Here is a 25,297-nt window from a genome sequence, read left to right on the forward strand (position 1 = left end):
ACCTCAAAGAAATCAGGAGGAAGAAAATGAAAAAAGATAAACTGCAAAGAAAAATCAATAAAATGAAGAGCTGACTCTGAAAAGATCAATAAATTGACAAACCTCTAATGGGACTGACAAAGAAAAAAGACAGAGAACACAAATTACCATTATGTGGAATAAACACAGGGGATATCACTGCAGAACTTGAAGACATCAAAAAAAATAATAAAGAATTATTAGAAAAATTCTCCACATGTAAATTTGACTACTTACATAAAATGACCCAATTTCTCAAGAGAAAAATTATTTCTGACAATTTTCACATAAAAGGGCGTTGATTATAATTTCTCCTATTGCATTTGAATTTGTCAATGGAATCCAAACCTGAAGGGAAAAAAATTCCACTAAATATCCCATATTCTAAAAAGAGAGCTGTCAACTCTTAGAGCTGATACTTCTTGACAATATTAAAAGGTGGGCTGAGCCAGCTCAGCTTCCTCTGTCCCTGACTCATTCATCCCCTCTCCTAGCCTGTATAAGCAAAGTAAGTAGGAGGATGGGAAAGAATCTTAGGAATTGTAAGTAGGGGAGACATATTTTTGACATTTTCCATCTTTCTTCATGGGAGAGTGGAGAAGTCCTCCTCCCTCAAAACCAAGTGAGGAAAGCTCTAAGGAGAATAACTCATACAAATAGGGGTCCCACACAAAAAGGAAAGACTGGCATCATATCCCCTGGTTGAACATGTGCTTAGGCATCAGAATTGTTGTGCAGCCCTGAGCCTACATGAACAGGAAAAAAGGAAGAGGAGAGAGATGTCAGAGTAGAAAGACAGATGGCAATGGAGCATCCTATATACATCCAAACTGATGGGGCAAAAATCTGTGAATCCTCTATGAGTAAAATGTACAACAAAGACAATATCTGAGCCTCAGTCCTTTTCGTTAGCACACTTGAAAAAATCATCACTTTTTAACCCACTTATGAACCTTCTTTCTACTCTGTTTTACTGTGTCACCAAGAGTGCTAATCACTGTCAGAGTTTATAAAAATCTCCACATTGGCTCCATCTTAAAAACTGTCTGAAGCACTTTTAATTATTTTGAAGATTGCTACAAATTTGAGCAGAAGGGAGAAACTAAAATGTAATTATCACTTTAGAAATTAAAAGCTATTCTGAAAGTTTATAATTTTTTTCTTGTAAAATAGACTAAATTTTTTATATTTTAATATTTCCAGATTTTAGTAAGAGTTCAATAGTATGAAAATAAAGCCATTATAAATGACAGTTAGCATTCTCATTAATTGTACATGATTTGGAATTTCATATGTAGCAAAAAAACCTGCAGGATAGAAAGGATTAAAGGATACAAAGCATTTTAATTAAGAGCAAATATCCAAGCAAGAAAAGATGCAACTCAAATTTGCATCTTAATATCTCTAAATATATTAATAGAAATAAAAATATTTCTGCCAGTTAAACATGTCTGATTAAAATTGTCTTGAAATACCGCATTTTTTTTGCATTTCTTTTTTTTTATTCTTATATCCGCATATTGTAGGGGTACAAAAGGTTAGGTTACGTATATTGCCCTTGCCCTCCCACCCCCCTGATTCAGAGCTTCAAACGTATCCATCCCCTAGACAGTGTGCATCACACTCATTATGTATATACACACCCATCCCCTCCCCCACCCACTTGAAACACTCTGCTTTCCCAGATTTAAAGATACTGAGCCTCTCCTTGTCTAGTGTTTCAACAACTAAAAAAAATCCAGTTTAGACTCTATGCCTTCCTTGTAATTAAATACAACCTTCCTTGTTTCAAACCTCAGCTCTTAAATTTCCTTCTACTTCCATTACTGTTTTGTGCATTTTAAATGTGTCACAGTAGCTTTCTCTTTGCCTAAATTCCAACAACTTCTGAATACAGGTTATTCTCACTGGCTGTTGAAAGAATCCTGAGTTGGGTTATTTCTTATTTTATTAAGCTGCACTTTTTATTTATTTATTTATTTATTTAATTTTTTATTTATTTACTTTTTATTTCAGAATATTATAGGGGTACAAACACTCTGGTTACATATATTGCCTTTGCACCACCCAAGTCAGAGCTACAAGTATGCCCATTCCCCAGAAAGTGCGCACTGCACCCATTAGGTGTGAATTTACCCATCCCCTCCTCCTCTCTCCCACCTGCCTGACACCTGATGAATGCTACTTCCATATGTGCACATAAGTGTGGATCAATTAATACCAATTTGATGGTGAGTACCTGTGGTGCTTGTTTTTCCATTTTTGTGATACTTCACTTACTAGAATGGGCCCCAGCTCTATCCAGGATAATACAACAGGTGCTAGATCACCATTGTTTTTTGTGGCTGAGTAGAACTCCATGGTATACATATACCACATTTTATTCATCCACTCATGTATCGATGGGCACTTGGGTTGTGCTGCTATAAACATTCGAATGCAGATGTCTTTTTTATAGAATGCTTTTTAGTCATTTGGATAGATGCCCAGTAATGGGTTTGCCGGATCAAATGGTAGCTCTACTTATAGCTCTTTGAGGTATCAACATATTGCTTTCCACAGAGGTTGTGCTACTTTGCAGTCCCACCAGCAGCGTATGAGTGTTCCTATCTCTCTGCATCCATGCCAACATTTATTGTTTTGGGACTTTTTGATAAAAGCCATTCTCACTGAACTTACATGGTATCTCATTGTGGTTTTTATTTGCATTTTCCTGATGATTAGAGATGTTGAACATTTTTTCATGTTTGTTGGCCATTAGTCTATCTTCTTTTGAAAAGTTTCTGTTCACATAAATTTTGTTTATAATTTTTCTCTTGTGAAAAAAGACTTTGTGTTTGGGGGCGGAGATGCCAAATTCAGATACATCTGAAGTGATTAATCACAATTTATGAACCATTCTTAATCTTCATACTGGACATGCTTTATGACAACATAGGATCTACTAAATATTATTTTACAGCTCATGACAAGCATGAAGGTTTACATTTTATATATGCATAATAAAAGCTAATAGCAAAAAAATAGTACTTATCACTACTTGCTGGTCTTGGAACAGTTCCACATCTACCGAGAACTTCTTAGTTTACTCACAGTTCCTTCTTCCCTGCTTATATTCACAAAAACATCTACATCTCCACACATATAATGTAATTATGAAAAAATTATACAAACATGTATGTTCTTTAACTTAGTGAAATCATTAAAAATTATCCATATCCTTTTATATTAATCTTTTCTTTTTGCACTACGACTACTTTTTGTACTCCTTTGATTGCTTTTATGAACTCATGGCCTTTCAAACACTGCACCTGTTTCAATAACCAAGTTGTTGCCCAAAGTGTTATAAATTGGCTAGTGGTAGTCCATTTCAATGAGCTCTTATGTATTTTTATCACACCCTCTGACTTTCTTGAAAATATCCTTGTTTTCGGACACAAACAGAATGTTCCAGACCCATCCTACATTTTTTCATGCCCCTATACTTCCCACCAATTCCAAATGATACATCCTGGAATAAAACACAAAGGTACCTCCCAAGGAGTGTCACTGAGTGGAGTAGAGCATAAATCCAAATGTGGGCCATAGGTATTACCATGAGAGTTTTCTTAGGGAAGGGAACTGCTGCTAGTTTTTGCATCATTTTTGCATCACTTTTTGCATCATAGCTGGAAAATAAATCCTTTGAAACTTTCTGAGTTCCTGTTGTTTCTTCCAATTGTACACACAATGAATCTGGACCCTCCTCTTCTAGAAGTTTAGGGTTTCATTGACCACCATGACTTTCATTTTCTCTGACAGTCCTCACTACACAGATGAGAAGGCTGAAGCTTAGAGAGAAGTTATTTGTCCAGGTTACACAGCTGGTAAATGGGAAAGTCAAGACCTGATCCCAGGTCAATCTGATTCTAAAGCCTAAGCATTTTCTCCTATACTATGAGGCTTCTCTGCACACAGGTCTCCTCTCCTCAGTGATACATGTGAGCTGCTCAAAAGCTTCCTGCATCATACTGCAACCACAGTGAACCTGAATGAAGAGGGAGATAGGTTGGTACAATGAAAATAGCGTGGCATTTGAGGTCAGAAAAATAGGGCTCACATTCTTGCCCTGCTAGTTTCTGACTGGGACATCCTGTCCCAATACTTGATGGGGGGGGTTGTACTTAACAATATATCTTAAACACATTTTAATGATCTAGACACTTCTTATCTCCCTTCCTGCTCTGCAATTTCAAAGTTTGTTGTTTTCATATTACTGGAATTCATATGTCTTCATAAGAGGCCCATTTCAGATATTAATATATAAGTAAAATCAAAGTCCTTACCTTGGCCTACAAGGCCCTGAATGATCCTGCCATCAGTTATCATATACTTTATCTCCTGCCACACTCCCCATTTCTCTCTGTCATTGTGGGTAGAAATGAAGTCATGAGAAATCAAGCTGATAGACTGTGAGGCCCTCAAGTGCAAATATTTTTTCTAGCTTGCTCACTGCTGAATTTTCCCAGTGACTAGCACAGACCTTGGCCCAGAGGAACGATAAAGGAATTGACTAATTACAAAGGGTCTTTTTTTTACAAAGGGTCTTGAATACCAGACTATTGCAGACTTTTAACAGAGGAATGGTGGGGCCAGATTTGTGTTTGAGAATGATGCTTTTTTTAGCTGTTATCTGTAAAGGACCTAGGAAGTGGTGGGGTTGGAGAAAGACTTTATGGAGTCTGGTAGCCTTCATAAAGCATGCGGAAATGGACTGCTCCATGAGAAAGGCAAATTTCTAGGCAACACAAAAGCCTTGGAGAAGGAAATTACACTTTGGGTGCAAAACTCATACAGTCACAAATCTGCTTCTTGTGCTTTTCAGCCATTTGTTTTTTTTTTTTTTTGGCTTTTATATTTTTATTTTTTTTATTTTTATTTCTTCAGCTCTTCATGGGGGTACAAAACCTCAGGTTACATACATTGTCCGTGTCCCGCCAATCCCCCTGAGTCAGAGCCCCAGGCGCGTCCACTCTCCAGACAGTGCGCCTGGCGTACACCATGCAGCCATACCTCCATCCCCTCCCCCCCACCTCCCTGAGTTAGCACCTTCAAGCATGATCATTCCCCAGACGGTCCACAACGCATTCATCATGCAGGCATGCATCCAAACCCTCCCCCCACCCCCGTCACAGTCTGATATCCAGTTGGTATCCTTCCCCGATGTGCATTTAGGTGATGATCAGGGAAACCAATTTTCTGGTGAGTACATGTGATGCTTGTTTTTCCATTCTTTGGATACTTCACTTAATGTAATGGGTTCCAACTCTCTCCAGGAGAACAAAAGAGATGTCGTATCATCGTTATTTCTTATAGCTGAGTAATACTCCATGGTATACATATACCACAGTTTACTAATCCATTCGTGGATTGATGGGCACTTGGGTTGTTTCCACATCTTTGCGATTGTGAATTGTGCTGCTATAAACATTTGGGTACAGGTGTCTTTGTTACAGAATGACTTTTGTTCTTCTGGGTATATGCCCAATAATGGGATTGCTGGATCGAGTGGTAGGTCTACTTGAATCTGTTTAAGGTATCTCCATAATGCTTTCCACAGGGGTTGCACTAGTTTGCAGTCCCACCAGCAGTGTATGAGTGTTCCTGTCTCTCCACATCCACGCCAACATGTGTTGTTTTGGGATTTTTTGATAAAGGCAATTATCACTGGAGTTAAGTGGTATCTCCTTGTGGTTTTGATTTGCGTTTCCCTGATGATTAGGGATTTTGAGCATTTTTTCATATGTTTGTTAGCCATTCTTATATCTTCTTTTGAAAAATTTCTATTCATGTCATTTGTCCACTTTTTGATAGGGTTGTTTGATTTTTTTCTTGCTGATTTTCCTGAGTTCTAAATAGACTCTTGTTATCAGTCTTTTATCTGTTGTGTAGTATGCGAAAATTTTTTCCCATTCTGTAGGCTGTCTGTTTATTTTCATGACTGTTTCTTTGGCTGTGCAGAAGCTTTTTAATTTAATCAGGTCCCATTCGTTTATTTTTGTTGTTGCTGTGATTACCTTAGGGGTCTTCTTCATAAATTCTTTGCCTAGACCAATGTCTGTAAGAGTCTTTCCTACATTTTCTTCTAGAATTCTAATCGTTTCCCATTTAAGGTTTAAATCTGTTATCCACCGTGATTTGATTTTTGTGAGAGGTGAAATCTGTGGGTCCTGTTTCAGTCTTCTACATGTGGCTATCCAGTTTTCCCAGCACCATCTAGTGAATAGGGATTCTTGTCCCCAGAGTATGTTTTTGTCTATTTTGTCAAAGATTAGATGGCTATATGAGGATGGTTTTATATTTGGATTTTCTGTTCTGTTCCACTGGTCTTTGTCCCTGCCCTTGTGCCAATACCAGGCAGTTTTAAGAACCACAGCCTTGTAGTATAGTTTGAAGTCTGGCAAATCAATACCTCCCATTTTGTTTTTATTGCTTAAGATTGCTTTTGCTATACGGGGTCTTCTCTGATTCCATGCAAAGTGTATAATTATTTTTTCTAAGTCTGTGAAAAATGATGTTGGTAATTTAATAGGAATTGCATTGAATCTATAGATTACTTTGGGTAGTATAGACATTTTAACAATGTTGATTCTTCCAATCCATGAGCATGGTATGGTTTTCCACCTATTTACGATATGATGTTGTATCTGGAAAACCCCAAGGACTCAACCAAGAGACTCCTGGAATTAATTAATGAATTCAGTAAAGTCTCAGGTTACAGCCATTTGTTTTGATTGCTGACTGTTCACTCTTACTCATGGTAAAAAAGTATTTGCAATATATGTGACAAATGGTTAAAAGATAAAGGACTTGTTTTTTGTGTCACAGAGTAAATTTTCTCAAATATCCTTTCTTTCCTTCCTCCCTGTCACAGTGGAACCCTACAAACTTCTCCTACAACTTTCCTTTGTGTGTAGCTATTATAGGTTTTTTCTTTGTGGTTATCATGAGGCTTATGTAAAAACATTGAAAAGATATAACTAGCAATTTAAAAAAGATGACAACTTAACTTTGATCACAAAGAAAAGAAACAAATAAAAAACTATAAACTCTACACTTTAATTCCATTCTTCCAACATTTTGACTTTTTTGTTGTCTCAATTTACATCTTTTTATATTGCTTATCTCTTAACAAATTGGTGTGGTTATTGTTATTTTTGACAGATTTGTCTTTTTACCTTCATACTACAGATATGAGTGGTTTACACACCACAATTACAGTATAAAGTATTCTGAATTTCCCTGTGTATTTACTTTTACCAGTGAGATTTATACTTTCAGATGTTTACTTGTTACATGTTAGTGTCTTTTTCTTTCAGATTGAAGACCTCCCTTTAGTATTTCTTGTAAGACAAGAGTTATTGTGATAAATTCCCTCAACCTTTGTTTGTCTACTAAATTCTTTATCTCTTCTTCATGTTTGAAAGATAACTTTGCTTGGTATGGTATTCTCAATTGGCAGTTGTTTTTCCGTCAGCACTTTGAATATGTCATCCCATTCCCTCTTGGCCTATATCATTTCCTTTGAGAAGTTTGCTTCCAGACAAACCAGAGTTCCTTTAGATGTTATTTTATTCTTTTCTATTGCTACTTTTAGGATTTTCTCACTGTCCTTGACCTTTGAGAGTTTGATTATTATATGCCTTGGGGTAGTCTTATTTGAATTGTATCTGTTTAGGAATTTTTGACCTTCCTGTACCTGAACTTTAATATGTTTCTGTAGGTTTGGAAATTTTCTGTTATTATTCCTTCGAATATGTATTCTATGCCTTCCTTCTTCTGAACTCCCTCTTGTAAGCCAATGACTCTTCTACGTATTTTCAAATAGCCTGTCTTTGAGCTCACTAATTCTTTCTTCTGCTTGATTGATTTCACTGTTGAGACTTTCTGATGCATTTTTATGTTCAGCCAGTGTATTTCTCAGTTCCAGGATTTCTATGTGATTATTTTTTATTATTTCAGTCTGTTTGTTAAATTTCTCAATTGCTTTTTTGTGTTATTTTAGAGTTTACTGAGTTTCCACAAGATTGCTATTTTGAATTCTTGACCTGAGAACACACATATTGCCCTCTTACTGGGGTGAGCCACTGGCTCCTTGCTTTGTCCATTTGGGTAGGTAATTGTTCCCTGCCTGCTGTTTTTCCTTATGAACATATGTCTACATCTCCACATTGAAGGATTAGTTATTCTAGTTTTTACAGTCTAGGATAGTTTGGTCTCTCCGGTGTATGTGTATTTAGAGGCTCTGTGCAGTTTGCCTATTCATTCCTTTAGCCCTAGTTGCTGCCTCCTTTTTGGCACTATGTAGTGCCCTAAGCCCAGGTTTTCTATGACCCTTGCCAAAGTTTGAAGCACTGCTCACCCTGGATTGGGGTCATTCCTGGACAATGTTCCGTGTGCACTTGAGAAAAATGTGTATTCTGCTATCATTGATGAAGTGCTCTGTGTGTGTCTGTGTTGACTAAATAAACATAAAATGCTTTTGCATGGCAAAAACAATGAAGCAAAACACCATCAACAAGGTAAAAATATTCATGACAAACAGGAAAAAATATTTGCAACTTATATCATAAGAAAAAGGTAAATGTCCTAATACATCCCTAAGATACAAAGAACTTTTTGGGGGAAAAAAGGGGCCAGAGTCCCTGTAGAAAGTGGGCCAAAAATATAAACGAATAGTACAGAAGAAGATGAGAAAACAGGAAAGGCTCTTAACCATATGAAAAAGATGTGCAGCCTTGCACATATCAAGGGAATTGCAAGTTAAAATATATACTAATATATAATTTATCACCTATCAGATGGGAAAATTTAAAAATCTGGTAAGAGTACTGGTGAAACTCTGTGAAAACTTCATCTCTCAGATATTGATAGGGAGAAAGGTAAATGGTACATGCGTTTTGAAGAGGAATTTGACAGTAATGAGCAAGATAACTTGTGTTTTTACCTTTTAAGCAGCATTAGCATGCCCTAGGAATCAATCCCAAAGATATAGTGATAAAAATTACCAAAGACTATGTTACACACCTATTCATTGCAGCCATGTTTGTAACAACAGCAAGAATGGAAACAACCAAAGTGTCCATTAATAGAGGAATGGTTGAGTAAAGTATGGTGGGTCCACTCCAGTACTCTCTAGCTGTGGAGAGGAATGAGGGATGTCTCTACAGGGCACTAGGGAGTGATCTCAAGGACTTTTTGTTTCATTTTTAGCAACTTATTTTATTCATGTGTTTTTAACCATTGCACTACATCCACTACATTGTGGTTACCACATCCATCCACTGAAATAACACAGTTGTCAACATGGGGAGCAAGTAGTGCTTTTGGAAACATTTTTTATACACGCGGCTTTACGAGATGCATTATAGTGTGGTCAGTACATCCATTCCCTGAAATAGCACTGTTCTCAACTTGGTGAGCAAATAGCCTCAAGGATATAATTTTAGGTTAAAAAAAGGCAACGTGGGCCGGGTGTGGTGGCTCACGCCTCTAATCCTAGCACTCTGGGAGGCCGAGGAGTGTGGATCGCTCGAGGTCAGGAGTTCAAGACCAGCCTGAGCAAGAGTGAGACCCCGTCTCTACTAAAAATAGAAATAAATTATCTGGACAACTAAAACTATATATATAGAAAAAATTAGCTGGGCATGGTGGTGCATGTCTGTAGTCCCAGCTACTCGGGAGGCTGAGGCAGTAGGATGACTTGAGCCCAGGAGTTTGAGGTTACTGTGAGCTGGGCTGACGCCACGGCACTTTAGCCCAGGCAACACAGCAAGACTTTGTCTCAAAAAAAAAAAAAGAGAATGTGGAGAAGTTTATGTAGATTATGCAACATTTATCTATGCAGGAGGAAAGAGTACCATGAACGTCCATCTCTCTAATGAGAGATACAGGTCCAATGGCTAAGTAACACCAGTTGCCCCCATTCCTTTAGCCTTTAAGAAATCTAATTCTGATGTCCCTACCACTCACCTTTACCCAACTTTGGCGCCCCCCAAGAATGCACGTTCCCACATAAATCATTTTGACTACTCTTTCTGCTCGATACTTGTCCCAGATCATTCCATTTTTTATTAAAAAATAACACTTTCCCACACACTTTAGGCTCTTCTTGGTCAGAAACTAGCAGTAGCGGTCCATCATGGCCCTGCAGCCTTAACAGGATCTACCTTGGAAGAGGAGTCTTTCTGGGCAAGGGTTGAAAGCAGTGAGGTGCTGGAGCTGGCCCTTACTGGAACATGAGACCTGACTGTTAGATTTTCAGGACTTTTGTGAGCCAGTTGTTAAATACAGCCATTATTGAAAGCTAAATTACATAAACTAACGATCACATTCATTATATTGAAAACAGACACAACACCCACATGCTCAAAAATCATCAATCCTTAATTAATTTTCCAAATTTTGCTATTATGTATGTTCTTGTGGTTATTGACATTTATTGTACCTGAATGGTGAAAACACACCTCTTCCCAACTCTGCCTTCATTGATGTCAAGTTGGTATCTGGAAATCAGCAAATGTAACAACTTGGGGCATTTCCTCCAAACTCCCTCCCCAACCCCCACCCCAAGGTCCAGTTGTTAAACCTTTAGCTGCTCACTACTGGTTGAAATTGATCCACTCTACAGATGCTCTGATGTGGTGGATATGCTCAGATCTAACCAATGTTGTTATATAACATACAAGAGTCAAGACCTAACTCACAGTACTCTGCACAGTGATGTTTTAAATCTGCGAACTGAGGTAGTACATGACAAAGGGAAGTACACAAAAAGGTTTGATATTTAACATTTACAAGGATGTCCCAATATGCCCAAAATACATCATTATGAGACTTTTGAAAAAGTTACAGAACAATGCGTTTGTGTGTGTGTGTGTGTGTGTGTGTGTGTGTGTGTGTGTGTGTTTGTGTTCCGTGTGTCTGGCACCAGTATCAGGTCTGAAAAGCCCTGCATGGAAATGGCAGTGGGCATCAGAAAAATGAAAGGGCCCAGGGAAAGGGGTCTCACTCCTTCCCCCAACATCCATCATTTTATTTCTTTTTACCTCCCTCTCTTATGCTACATCCTTTCACCAAAATATATTTCCTCTTTCCCCCAACTCAGCTGTGGGACTGTGGTGTGCCTAGGACACGATTGCATAGCAAGGTATTAGTCCTTTTCCAGGTACCACTGCTTCCTTCCTCCAGGAATATGTGGATTTGTTCATCCGTTTCTGGGAGAAGAGGAATCATTTATTCAAGTACCAAACTAGGGAAGGAAGGAAGGCATGAGATGGACTTCAGTCTTGCTCTCTGTCATCAGATTGAGAATATAAGAATCCTGACTTCTCAAGGCCTCAAAAAAGAAATGACAATTTGTAACTGGATGTCATCACAATCAATCACCTTGGGTAGAATAGAGGGAGGGAAGGAAGGAAGGAGATGACAGCATGGATAGGAGTCCATATCCAGACATGTACAACTGAGGTCTCTCTGCCTGCTGAGGGTCTCCAGTTCTTCATTTGTCTAGAACATCATCAACAGAGGACTGAGAAACCAGTGCAGGTAAGAAAGATCTGATTGATCACTACCTTGAGTAAAAAAAACCCCTTTGACTGCTGTCTGGTGCTTCGAGTTTTAAACCTTTTATTCAGTGTTTTATAAAAAAAATTAATTATCAGCTAATTCAGGGCCTGATAAAGACAAGGGAATTTTCCCTGATCGTTGGCTAAAAATTTCCCCCAAAACACTTCTGCCAGTTTCTTTCACTCTTTGAGTGCATTTCCTCATAGGTAAAATGGTAATGATAATGCTTAGCTTGCAGAGTTGCTGCGAGGCTGTATGTGCTTAGCACGGTGAACACAGAATGAATAAATGGTAGTGAGTCTACCTCATATTTCATGGGTCCTTCCAAAGTAAGATCTGAATCCAATTCATTTCCCCTCTTTTTGATTGTTCTTGTCCTGACTGGCCTCAGTTTCCCCCGCTGTAAAGTTCACATTGGACTACAATAAAACTGGCATTCCATTCACCAAAATTATCCTTCATTGATGTTTGCTTTGGCCCACATATGGGGCTTCAAAAAGGAACCTGAGCCCAGGTTTCTAAGTTGAGTAATTTTACACAGAGATCTGGAATCCCATCTTCTCTAAAAGCCAGCTGATTTGGCAACCATGAGTCCACATTCCTGCATGGCAAAAATTGAGCCAAGCACCAGCTGCCGCCTTAGGTAGAGCATGCACTGTCGCTTTGGCCAGAGCCCATCAGGCCTGCTCTGCTCATTTACATGATCTGCTTCATCCTGTAGGTGTTGCAACTTGTGGCCCTCTGGATGACTGAAAACAGTCCATGCCAGGCAGAGGATAGGTACTTCATTGCTCAATGAATAAATATCCTACTCTTTTTCCTCTACCATTTTCTTCTCTAGCCATGTTAAGAAGAAATCCCAGTTATTTTGTAGGGTGATTCTCACTTTGAGACATGAATCGAACAAGTCCGTTAGAGTCAGGATAGTCTATAGTCTTACTGTGTTATACTGTGGTAACAAACAACCCATATATCACAGTGTCTTACAACAACAAGGGTTTATTATTTGTTCACACACACAAACCTAGAGACAAAGTGAAAACATTCTTATGTTTCCACATGCATGGATACGTACGTGAGTGCACAGGTATGTCTGCAATCACAAGACAAATAAAAACTCTGGCATATGAATTCCCACAGAACCCCATTTAGAGACTGATCAACTTAGATTGCACAATCCTGCTATGATAGGAGACATAAAAAGGCCCCAGCATCCAAAGGAGTAAGGGATAGAGGTACAAGAATATCCACCCTCAGCCAAGGAATTGCCCCACGTAATAAAAAGGGTCTGAAAGCTTATAAAACACCTGAAGGCTTAAAAAAAGAGATGTTAAGCATTTTGGATGTTAACCATTTTGCACATTCAGAAACAGGATACCAAATAGGCAGTGCTCTATTGAGGCCTCCTCCTCTGGGCTCCTAGCTCAAGAGGGAGATGCACCCCAGATGTCCAATAGGCAGCGAGAGGGAGCTGGCTGGCCTGGGGTGGAGAGAGGGGCTGGGAGGCTGGAGTCCTTTATCTCCAGCAGGAGCTGTAGACAGAAAGGAAGGGGCCAGAGCCAGGTCACATCCATGTCCCCTCCCAGCTCTCCCCTTTTTTGTGTGTCCCACCCAACCAAAGTTTGTCACCTGGACTACTGTACAGACCCTTTCCTCTCCGATTTCCCCATCTTCAGGCTTGCCTCCCCCCCTCCCCGATCCCTCCATCACAACCACCACATCTCTTTCTGTCCAGCCCAGGGTCTCTGAAAATGCTCCTCCCTACCTCTGAAACATTCCCTGGCACCTCACCACCCACAGTTGCTGGTCTAGCCTCCTAAGCCTGGCCTGCCAGACCTCTGTGATTTGTAGCCTCTCCAGCCTTGTCCCCTTCTATCTCAGCAGTTCCTCCAGGGTTGTTTCTTCACTCACGTACCATGCGCCATCCACCATTTGGGTCCAGGAATGCCTAGCCTTCCCTCTTAGCCTCCCCAGGTGTTTATCCCTCCTCACAGCTCCTCCATCATTGAGATTCAGCCAGAAAACACAGCTTGCTTGCCAAGGCATCCAGGCTCCACATTTAGACTGGAGGCTCCCTGCAGCCAGGGACCAGACCTCCTTCCAGACCAGACCCTTACCACCTCTGTATGTCCTCCCCAGACTGCAGCAGACCGCAGGGGTCTGGGTAGAGAGCCCTGGGCTGGGAGTCAGGAGACCTGGTTCCTCCACTGCAGATGCTGCATGCTCTAAGGCAAGTCCCTGCCACTCTCGGGACTTCAGTTTCCTTGTTTCTTGACATCAGGGCACCGGACATTTGCTGTTCAGCACAAAGCTCAATAAGCTGCAGATTCACTGAACAGCCCTCAACTGCCATTTCAAGAGTCGGACTGAGGAGCTTGGGTGCCTGGCCCCAAGGAAGTTCAACCTACCGACCCTGATTTCCCAGTTAGAACCTGCTTACCATGAGGCACCCTCCCCCCACCACCCTGTTCCCAAGTATCCCCACCCCATGTTCTCCTTCCAAGGAGCAGGCTACCTGGTGGGCCGCAGGGCTGGTGCAGGGAGATGGAGTCCGAAGGGGCCTGGGAAGAGTCTCTCAGAGTCAGCAGAGCCTCAGCGGCCTCCAGCTTCCGCTGCCACTCTAAGGAGGCAGAAACCGCAGCCTGGTCCGAGGCTTTGGGGGCCTGCAAAGGAAAGGGCGTGAGAGAATGGGCACTGGAAACCATACCTCCTGCCAATGCGACAAGTGCCCCTTCAGCCCCAAGTTCCCTCGAGCCCCCCGCCCCCCAAGGCCTTCTGCTCTTCCCATCCGCTAAGCTCCGCCCCTCCCAGGGCTCTGGACCCCGCTACTTTCCCAGGACCTGTGGCTGCAGTAGAAGAGGGTCAAGGGTGGCACAGGGCTGGAGGATCAGAGTTGAGCATCTAGAAACAAGGAGAGGAGAGGCCAGGGGATTAAAATCCTCTGACAGACACATACTACCAGTAGACAGAGAGAGGGGCAGGATTTTGCAATAGCCGGATGTGGAAATCCCAATGCCTGCTGGACCATTAGTCGTTGTAGCTGGGGCAAATCCCTTCTCCTGCTTGGCCTGTTTTCCTTTCCATACCTCTTATTTCTATATCTTTCCCGAGACACTTATTCCTGCCAGCATTTTCCTCCCAGGGCAACGATGAAGATTATGGGAAGCCACAGGTGTCTGTGTTTTAATCTGTAAAGCACCTGGAGAGATGTGACTGTTCAGGGACTGGTTCTCGCCTCCATATTGCCCAATCCCCAAGAGTCTTGAAGGACAAGTCTGGCTCATCTCCAGGAAGCTTTTTCTAATGGCCTCTGGACTTTCCCCTGGGCCTCTGTGGCCTTCACCATCATGGCCTCCACTTGTCAGCAGGACCTTCTATCCTGTCCGTCTGCTTCATGTGGAGTAACAACCCTCATTTGTTGGAGGCCTACTATGTGGCAGGCCTGTGTCAGTCCTCTTTTCAGTGCTATAGGTATAGAATATTGTCCCCAGTACACCCATAAGCAAACGGAGGCTCAGACACGTAAAGTCACTTGTCCAAAGCCTCACCAATAGGAAATGGCAAAGCTGGGAGAGCCCTGTCCTTGCCCGTTAGTCTCAGATGCTGCCTTCTCCTTCCCTTTTTCCTTCTCCTTCTCCTCCCCTTTTTCCTCCTCCTATCTCCCATGGCACCAAGCACAAGGTTGGGCACACAAGACACAGCCAGTTCCATGGTCTCCACTCCACTCACGTGCTGAGCAGGGCAAGAGGCCCGTGGGGCTCCCCGGAAAGAGAAACCGTCAGTTGCTGCTCCAAGGTCGCTGGAGTGCAGGGCAGAGACAAATGTTCTGGGGGCTTGGCGAGCAGCAGAGCCCCTGGGGAGCTCTCCTGCAGAGGCAGAGAACATGGGCTGGAGTCAGGTACCAGGCCAGCCATGGAAAGAGGAGGTGTGGCCATGTTCTGGGATGAGGATAGGATCCCAGAACGTCAGAGCTCTGAAGACCTTGAAGACCAGCCAGTCTTACCTTTCATTTCACAACTGGGGAGATTGGGGCCCAGGGGGGAGTGACTTTTCCCAGGGTCACAAGGCAAGTTGGTGGTAGGGTCGCAGATGGAACCCATGTCTTTGGGGCACAGTGAAAGGGGTCTGGGCAGTGGCTGGGTGGGAGCCTCCCCCGCTGGCCACGGACTCTCCTTACCTCCTTGGGGGTTGTGCGGATGTGGGCCTCAGGCTGCAGCACGTTGCTCTCCTTCCCCGCTGTGAAAGACCAGGGACAGCTTTGCTGTCCCTCCCACAGGCCGCACCCCACTTTACCCACCCCTAGTCTCAGTTCTCACCTCACCATGCACCTTTTCGACCCCCCAGATCTCTCCTTCTGACAAACACTTGGTAGATAACATTGGTGACGTTTCATATTTGGGCAAGGTAAGGTCCAGGGAGTAACTTGCCCCAGGCCACACCAAACTTTGGTGACAGGACTGGTGACAGAACTACTCATGCTTCCTCCACCCAAACTCAGGCTCCCTCCCTGGCCAGAGACACTCACTGAGGACTCCTCCTTCCACGGGCAAATTCTTGGCATGGGTGTGACCTTTGGGAGGGGCAGCCATACTCCTTATCAGTCCTCGAGCCAGGTGCCTCTTTAGCCGAGCCCGCTGCCCCCTCTTCAAGGCACTCACAGCAGGCAAGATCCTGCGGTGCTCCCTAAAGTAGGGGATTGCAGGTCTAAGGTTAGTCGCATTTAGAGGAGGCCTGACCCCTCCCCGTCTCAGACACCATACTCACGAGAAGAGGGCACAATTGTGACACTTGCAGGCCTGGAAGAGGCAGAAATGCTTGTGGCCCCTGATTTGGGTAGTGATGCCATGGTTGTGGCAGCGGTCACAGCGACCTATAGCTCTTCTGGGGCCAAGTTCAATCCCCCACGGGGCTCCAGTCTCACGCCCTGTGATGCATTCGGAGTCAGAGGGGCAGCAGGGCACAGCAGGTATTTCTTTGGGTTCCATGGTTCTAGGGTCAGGAGCGGAGGTCAGAATGGCCACATGATCCCCTACCCTCAACGTACTTCCTCTGCCCTTGGAAAACCCTATCTGAGGTGGCTGGATTCTTCTTCTCTATCCTGCTCACTGCTGGAATGAGATTGCCCCCTCCCTTCTTCTCCCATGGCTTTCTCCAACCTTCACCCTGACCGCCTTGCTCAAGTTGCCTCTTTCCCAGGAAGCCCCACTCATGTATAGCCTCCTCCCAAGAAACTCTCAGCATCATGGGTCCCGGACGTGTTCAATCGATTCATTATTCTCCTTGCTTACCTTCACTCCACCACAGACCCCATTTTCAGTCACACACGTGCACTCCCATGCCCCCTTCAACAATTACTACACCCCCTTCTTATGTGTCATCCTGTACTCTGCCAAACCCAACTATTATTCCTGGTGTCCACTTCAACAAATCTCTTCCAAACCTCCCGCATTCATTCACTCCCCACACATGATTTTATGCCCCCTGTGCTCAATTCGATTATTAGTCTCTTCCGTGCCCTATATTAAGTTTTCCCCTCACATTCCATTCTGATTTTTTTCTTGTGCCCCACCTTAAGTTTAATTATCCTCTTGCTCTCCCTTTAAGCTGATTTCCCTCTTGTACCCCATGAAATCATATTGTCCTCCTGGATCCCTGGCCCTCTTTCAATTATTATTTTCACTCATCCCGTCATTCATTCCCTTGATGCTTCCTTCAGCAGATAGGTATTTGTTGAGCCCCCTGTGGGGTGCCACGCTCTGACCTAGCCAATAGGCAACTCCTCAGTGCAATAATTTTTCTCCTGGACCGACGCACCCTGTCTGCTTTCACACAAACCCAGGCATTCCCTCCACAGCCTCCCAACAATCTTCCATATTCCTCTGCACACTTCAAAAACTGTGCTTGAGCACACCCTCTCCCCTCCCGTCACCAACACACACATCCTGTCCTGCCACCTCTGAGTGCCTCACTTCCTCAGGAAGCCCATTCCTTCACTACCTCACTACCTCTGAATAAAAAGCAGGTGCACGAGTCATGTGCCAGTGGCCAGAGGCCAGTTGCTCAGGTGGCTGGGGCAAGGGGTCCCTCCAAAAGGGGTTCCGAGAGGGATAGGGGTGGAATGGGACATCAGGAGCGGGTGGGGGGGCACCCTGCTGCGGTGGGGCAGAGGGGAAGGGCTTGGGGATCTGGAGCAGGAGAGTGGGAGGAAATAAGAGGCATGGAAAATGTGGATCATACTCCTGATGCCAGCCTGTGGTTATCACAGCCACCAGCAGGTTGGAATCAATCAGCTGAGACAAGAGGTCTGAGGGAAGACTCAGCTTCAGCTCCCCTTCCCGCCCTTCCGACAAAGGCCAATGAGCTGCATGCAGCACTGCCTTCCACCTCCCACCGCTGGTGCCTGGAGACCAATGAACTTCGAGATGCCCTGCCGCTCACGCGCTGTGGTCGTGCCCCCTTTGCCTGGCTGTCGCTTCTCCTGTTCTGTCTCTTCTCCCAGGGAAGAGATTCACTGGGCCCGCCAGGAGCACCTGAAGTGAAGTTGAGCTTTAAGCTCCTCAAGGCTTGTTTCCCAGACTAGTCTCCCTTTGGGTGTGAAATATTTTGTGTGAATGCATTTTTAAGTCATGTTCTTGGTATTCTGTAATTTACCTTTTAAAAATTCAGTGTGTGCTGTTAAGATCAATCTGTATTCCTGTGCCAGGGATTCTGGGTTGGGGTGACTTTGCACCCCCAAGGAACATTTGCCAATGTCTGGAGACATTTTCGTCCATATTTGTGTGTCTCTGTTTCTGACCTCCCTGTTACGTTCCATAGATACATTTGTCTATTCCTGAGCCAGTACTACATTGTCTTAAATTTTATAACTTCATAACACATCGTGACGTCTGCTAGGGCAAGTCCTTACATCTTATTCATCATCTCCAAATATATCTTTGCTATTCTTTGCCTTTTGCGCTTCCACATACATATTAGAGCCTGCAGTGTCAAGTTTCCTGAAAACTCAGTTGTAACAGATTGGAATGCCTTTTTGCGGAATCTATGGATCAGTTAGGGGACAATTGACTATGTCCCCCTATTCAGCCTTCCTAGTCACCAACTTGGGATGTGTCCATTTATGTGGGTCTTTAACTTTTTAATCCTTCAGCTTAGTTTTTAGTTTTATCTTCTGTACATTCAGATCTTGTACATCGTTTATTGTATTTATCCCAAGATACTGTAGAGTGTTGCTGCTCTTGTATTTGATGTCTGTTTAAAATGACAATTTCTATTTGTGTCTAATTTACACAAATGCATTTGACTTTTTAAAAAGTATATTGATCTTAAAGTCCACCACCATGATAAAGTCTTCTTATATCTAAAAATTTGTCTGTAGGTGCTCTGGGGTTTTCTGTGAATCTATGAGTAGTAGAAATAGAATCAGACCTTTGGGCTTCTTATGGTGCTGGCTAGCGAAACCAGTACAAGATCTCATAGAGATGGCAAAATTGGACTTCTTTGGGTTGTTCCTGATTTTAAATAGAATGCCGCCAGCATTTTCATATTAAAACGGTCTCCCTGTGTTTTCCCTTCCCTTCCCTTCCCTTTCTTTCCCTTCATTTTCTTCCTCCCTCCTTCCCTCCCTCACTCCCTCACTCCTTCCCTTCCTTCCTTCCTTCCTTCCTTCCTTCCTTCCTTCCTTCCTTCCTTCCTTCCTTCCTTCCTTCCTTCCTTCCTTCCTTCCTTCCTCTCTTTCTTTCCCTTTACCAGATTAAGGAACATATCCTTACATTCCTAATTTCAAAAGTTTGCCTTAAACATTGTGAATAGATGCTGAATTTTCCCTTTTGCCTGCAAGGAAATGATCAAGACTCTATTTTATCTGTGACTAGGATGACTGTCATTTAAAGGTTTTTCCAAAACCTTTATCAAAGTTTAACTTATAATCAAAAATGTACAAAAATCATTAATGACTTTTTTAAAAAAGTTAAGTGTACACATGCAATTACTAATAGCATCTAGAGCAAGCAACAAAATATATTAGCCACACACAAACCTCTTTCATGCCTCCTTCCACCTATACTTTTTCTAATGTTAAGCCAGTGTTCCTCTCCTGGGATAATGGTAACTTAGCCATGGCATATTATTCGTGTACATTAAAGTGCTGTACAAATGTACACTGGAACATTAGCTTGCATCAGAATCACCCAGAGAGCATGGTGAAACACAGATTGCTGAGCTCCCTATCTGTATTCTCACATTACAGGATTTGAAGTGGAACCCAGAGTTTGCATTTCTAACAAATTCCCTGATGATGCTGACGCTGCTGGTCGGGGGGGACCACACTTTGAGAACCACTGCACAAGAGAGGATAGCATAAGGAATCCCCAATTAGCCATCTGCAACCATTAACCACTCATGGCCGATCTCATTTCATACATATCCTCTCCCCTCCCCACTCCTCCAGATTATTTTCAAGCAAATATCAAAAAAGTGCAAAACTTGTATATCTTAATTTATCTTATTTGATTTGTAAATATTTCAGTGTGTACCTCTAAAATATGAGAAATCCATTTTTTTCTCAACTTTTTATTTTGAAAACACACAACGTTGAAGGGGTAATACAAATGAACAATCTTTTGCCTAGATTCACATTATCCCATTGCTTTATGTCTCAATATTTTTTTCTTGCTTAACCATTCAACAACTCTTCATTTCACCCAATTACTTCAGCATGTATCTCCTAAGGACTAGGGTGTCTTCCTATGCAACCAGAGTACCATTACCACATTGAAGAAATTTAACAATGATACGGCAATATTATCTACGTCCATATACAGTCCCTACTTAAATTTCCCCAATTGTCCCAATACTACCCTTTTGAGAGATTTCCTGGAGCATCAACAATCCAATCAACTATCAAACGGTGCATACAGTTGTCATGAATCTTTAGTGTCCTCTAATCACGAACAGTCCCCCAAACAATTTTTTAAATCTTCCATGACAATGACATTTTTCCAGAGCCTAGGCCTGTTGTCCAGTACAGTGTCCCACAGTATGGGTTTCCCTGATCTTTGCCTCTTGTTTAGATTTATGTTTAACATTTGGGGTAAGAATATTAAGTAGGTGATGAGGAGTTCACATTATATCACAACTGGAGGCTCCTAAAGCCAGTTTGTCTAGTTATCGGTGATGCTATTGGTATTAATCAGTTTAATCACTTACTTAAGGTGTTTGTAAGACAGATGGCTCCACTGTGAAGGTATCTTTGTCCATCTGCAATTAATAAGTAGTCTGTGGCATGATATTTGGATATTCTGTTCTCCAACCAAATTTCACCTCTTGGCTTTAATATCCATTCAGGGCTTTTGCCCGATTTGATTATTACTTTGTTGCCTTAAAAATCGTGATTTTCTAATTCTATCATCTGTTTCTGCTTTTGTTGGTGGGCACTTTGCTGTGAAAAAGAGCATCTCATTCCCCTCCCTCCTCCACATTGTTGTTGTATTTCATGTTGTATTTGCTGCAGCAGAACAGAAAAAGCTGTTTATTGGTTTTTTGAAAGAAATATAAAGAGAATAAAGTGAACAATAGTAAGCTAAATGTAAACAAAACCATGATGAGTTTGATAAGAACTTCCCCTCTAACAGTCCAAACAGATTGACAAAATCAGTTGCCTGAGATTAGAATTAACTGGCCAGCAACAACAAAGAAGTGGTTTTTGATAATTACTAAGGGGATCTGAGGTTGTTAATTTGGCCAGCTACAAAATGGCTTCGATCTTATACACACACACACACACACACACACACACCCCACACACATTTTAGACGGAGACATGGCAAAAAGAAATTGTTATTTCAATTACAGAGTGTATGTTAGACAATTGTGAGGCCATATATAATATTTTACAAAAAGCAGAAGACCTTCAACTAGGTCACCAAGCAAATGCCCCTATAATACAAGACCTTCCTAACAATGTGGAAGAATAATTGATTCAATATCTGAAAAACCTCAACTCCCTTATTTTTAGCATTACATGAGTCATGAGACATTTTGTCTCCAAGAACTTTCCAATTTGCAAAGACGTGCTTGCCGCATAAAAAATTGAACTCGTGGCACAGATATTTTGGAATTATTTCTATCTCTTAGAAAAAGAATTGAGCTAATTATGAAAGATACTACAAAAACTAGTTCCTATGAGGAAAGATAGCGATCTGGCTGTAGGTCAAAAACTGAATTTCGTTGTCATTTTAATCTAGGGTCTGATGCTTCTCTTATTTCTTCTTTCCACTGTATGATTCCTGTTGGAAATGTAGAGGTTTAGCTTCCTAAAGTAGACTACATGAAAAGTTTCATGAATATAGTTATTAAACTCATTCAGTAAGTATGTGCAAATACAGTGAATCATCACAGGTTTATTTTGTCAGTCATGGCTGAGATGTGCAAGTTTTATTGATCTTTTTTTTAAAAAAATGATTTTTGTTTCATTGATTTTCTCTATTGTTTTTCTATTTTCCATTTCATGGATTATTGTACTTATTTTTCATATTCCTTTCCTTCCCCTTGCTTAGGGGTTCTTTTGCTCTTCTTTGTTCTAGTTTATTGAGGTGACACCTTAGATTACTGCCTTGATACTTTTCCTTTTGTCTAATGCAAGTGCTTAACGGTATAAATTTTCCTTTCAACAATGCTTTAGCTTTGCCCCACAAACTTTGATCTGTTTCATAACCATTTCGATTCAGTTCAATTCACTTGTCGATGTCCTGGAAGACTTTCTCTTTATTATTCTGTCTTTCTAAATTGACAAATAAAAATTATATATGTTTATGGTGTGTGATATTTCCATAAAAGTGTGATGATGTCTTCATGTAAGTATACATGGTGAAATGGCTAAATCAAGCTAATTAACATATGCATTACCTCACATGCTTACCTTTTTTTGTGGTGAGAAGACTTAAAATCTAGTCTCCTGGCAAATTTCAAGTACACAAAATATTGTTATTATCTATAGTCACCATGGGGTACAATAGATCTCTTGAATTTATTCCTCCTGTCTAACTGAAATTTTGACAAATTTTGACCAACACCTCTCCAATCCCCCCAACCTCCAGCCTCTAATAGCCACCATTCTACTTTCTACTTCTATAAGATCAACACTTTTAGATCCGACAATGAGTGAGATCATGAGTATGGAAGGCTACACTCCCCACTAGACCTCTAGACCTTTGCTGGCATGAGTGGGTACTGGGCCACAAGGTTTTCTGGGCTGTTTGGCTGGAGTAGAGCAGTTACTGTGGAAATGTTTCCTGTCCTACTAGGCTGCCCCTTTCTGTTCCTTAGGCTAGAGGGAAAAGGCTTTTGTCGGGAATTTTTGTTTGTTCGTTAGCTTGCTTTTTTCGTTTTGTTTTGTTTCTTTGCCTGTGCCTTTTGGCCTTTCCAGTAGCTAGTTTCTTCTGCTCCAAGTCTGGGGTACGTCTGACAGAAACTTAACCACAATGTCCCTCTGAGATCCCTAGTTGATCTGCTTTCTTCTCTCCACTTTTCAGAGTCTTATGTTTGTTTTATATGTACTGTCAAGGATTTTAAGTTGTACTCAGTGCAAAGAATAGGGAAATGTATGTCTGTCTACACCATCTTCCCAGAAGCAGCAGTCTATAAATTTAATTTTTTATTAAAAAATTTAATTGACAAACAATAATTGTATCTATTTATGGGGTGCAATGTGATGTTTTGATATATGTACACAATGTGGAATGATTACATCAAGGTAATTAACCCTTCCATCACCTCACCTTAGCTATCCTTGTGTCCGAGTGTGTGTGTGTGTGTGTGTGTGTGTGTGTGTGTGCTGAGAACATTCAAAATCTACTCTTTTAGCAATTTCAAAACATGCTACACATTATTTTTAACTAATAAGGCTGTGGAGTAGATCAGTAAAACTTACTGCTCCCGTCTAACTGGAACTTTGTACCCTTTGACCGAAATCTCCCTTTTCCCCATCCCCCCACCCTCACCCTGTAGTAAGCGCCATTCTACTTTCTGCACCTATGAGATGGACTTTTTTAAATTCCCCATATGAGAGAGAGCTTGCAGCGTGTGTTGTGTCTTCCTTTCCCTTTTATTTTTAGTTGACAGGTGGTAATTGTACATATTTATGGGGTGCAGGGTGATATTTGGATACATGTGTACCATGTGTGATGATGAAATCAGAGTAACTAGGATATCCATCACTTCATTTATCATTTCTTTGTGTTGACAACATTCAAAATCCTCTATTCTAGCTTTTTGAACGTCTGAAATAAATTATTGTTAACCATATTCACCCTACAGTGCTATGGAACACTAGAACTTATTCCTCCTATCTGGCTGTAATTTAGTATCGGTTAGCCAAACTCTCCGTTATCCTCTCCTCCCCTCTAACACTTCCCAGCCTCCCCTAACCACAATTCTACTCTCTACTTCTAGGGGCCCATCCTATTTAGCTCCCACCTATGAGTGAGAACACGTGGTGTTTATCTTTCTGTGTCTGACTTATTTCACTTAACATAACATCCTCCAGGTTCATCCATGTTGCCTCGAATGACAGGGTTTCATTGTTTTTCATAGCTGAATACTATTCTACTGTGTATATATACACCACATTTTCTTTATCCAGTCATCTGTTGAGAGATACTTAGGTTGATTCCATATCTTGGCTATTGAGCATAGTGCTGCAATAAACCAGGGGGTGCAGATACCTCTCCAATATACTGATTCCCTTTCTTCTGGATGAATACCTGGCAGTGGGATTGCTAGATCATATGGTAGTTCAATTTTTAGCATTTTGAGAAACCTCCATACTGTTTCCCATGATGGCTGTACTAATTTACATTCTGACCAACAATGTACAAGAGTTCCCCTTTCTCCACATCCTTGCTGACACTTAATCTTTTTGTCTTTTTGATAATAGGCATTCTGACTGGGATGAGATGATATCTCACTGTGCTTTAGATTTGCATTTCCCTGGTGATTAGCGATGTTGAGCATTTTTTCTTTCACATACTTGTTGACCATTTGTATGTGTTCTTCTGAAAACTGTCTGTTCAGATCCTTTGCTCATTTTTAATTGGATTATTTGTTGTTTTGCTGGGGAGTTGAGTTCCTTTTATGCTTTGGATATTAGTCCCTTGTCAGATGAATAGTTTGTAAATATTTTCTCCCATTCTACAGGTTGTCTCTTCACTCTGTTGATTGTTTCCTTTGCTGTGCAGAAACTTTTTGGTTTAATATAGTCCCATTATTCTGTTTTTGGTTCTGTTGCCTGTGCTTTTGTAGTCTTACCCATAAAATATTTACCTAGACCAATGTCCTGAAGCATTTTCCCTATGTTTTCTTCTAGAAGTTTAAGAGTTTCGGGTCCTCCATTTAAGTGTTTAATCCATTTTTAGCTGATTTTTGTGTAGAGTGAGAGATAGGGGTCTATTTTCATTCTTCTGCATATGGATATCTACTTTTCTCAGCACCATTTATTGTTCCTTCTTCAGTGTATGTCCCTGGCACTTTTATTGAAAATCATTTGGCTGTAAATATGTGGATTTATTTCTGGGTTCTGTATTCTCTTCCATGGGTCTATGTGTCTCTTTGTATACCAATACCATGCTGATTTGGTTAATATCCCTTTGTGGTATATTCTGAAGTCAGGTAGTGTGAA

The 25,297-nt window shown here is 41.5% G+C and overlaps 1 protein-coding gene across 1 annotated transcript; it reads right to left on the reverse strand.

The window, feature by feature from the left end:
* Positions 1-13,044: 13,044 nt before the first annotated feature.
* On the reverse strand, positions 13,045-16,610 carry LOC123628230 (doublesex- and mab-3-related transcription factor C1-like). Its single transcript, XM_045537859.1, has 7 exons — positions 16,390-16,610; positions 16,151-16,308; positions 15,803-15,861; positions 15,355-15,491; positions 14,466-14,526; positions 14,141-14,288; positions 13,045-13,157 (listed from the first exon to the last, which is right to left on the reverse strand). Exons 1-7 carry the CDS (start codon positions 16,608-16,610, stop codon positions 13,045-13,047), a joined length of 897 nt encoding a protein of 298 aa, XP_045393815.1.
* Between the last annotated feature and the right edge of the window lie 8,687 nt (positions 16,611-25,297).

Source organism: Lemur catta, chromosome X (assembly GCF_020740605.2).
Source record: "Lemur catta isolate mLemCat1 chromosome X, mLemCat1.pri, whole genome shotgun sequence".
NCBI classification, from domain to species: domain Eukaryota; kingdom Metazoa; phylum Chordata; class Mammalia; order Primates; family Lemuridae; genus Lemur; species Lemur catta.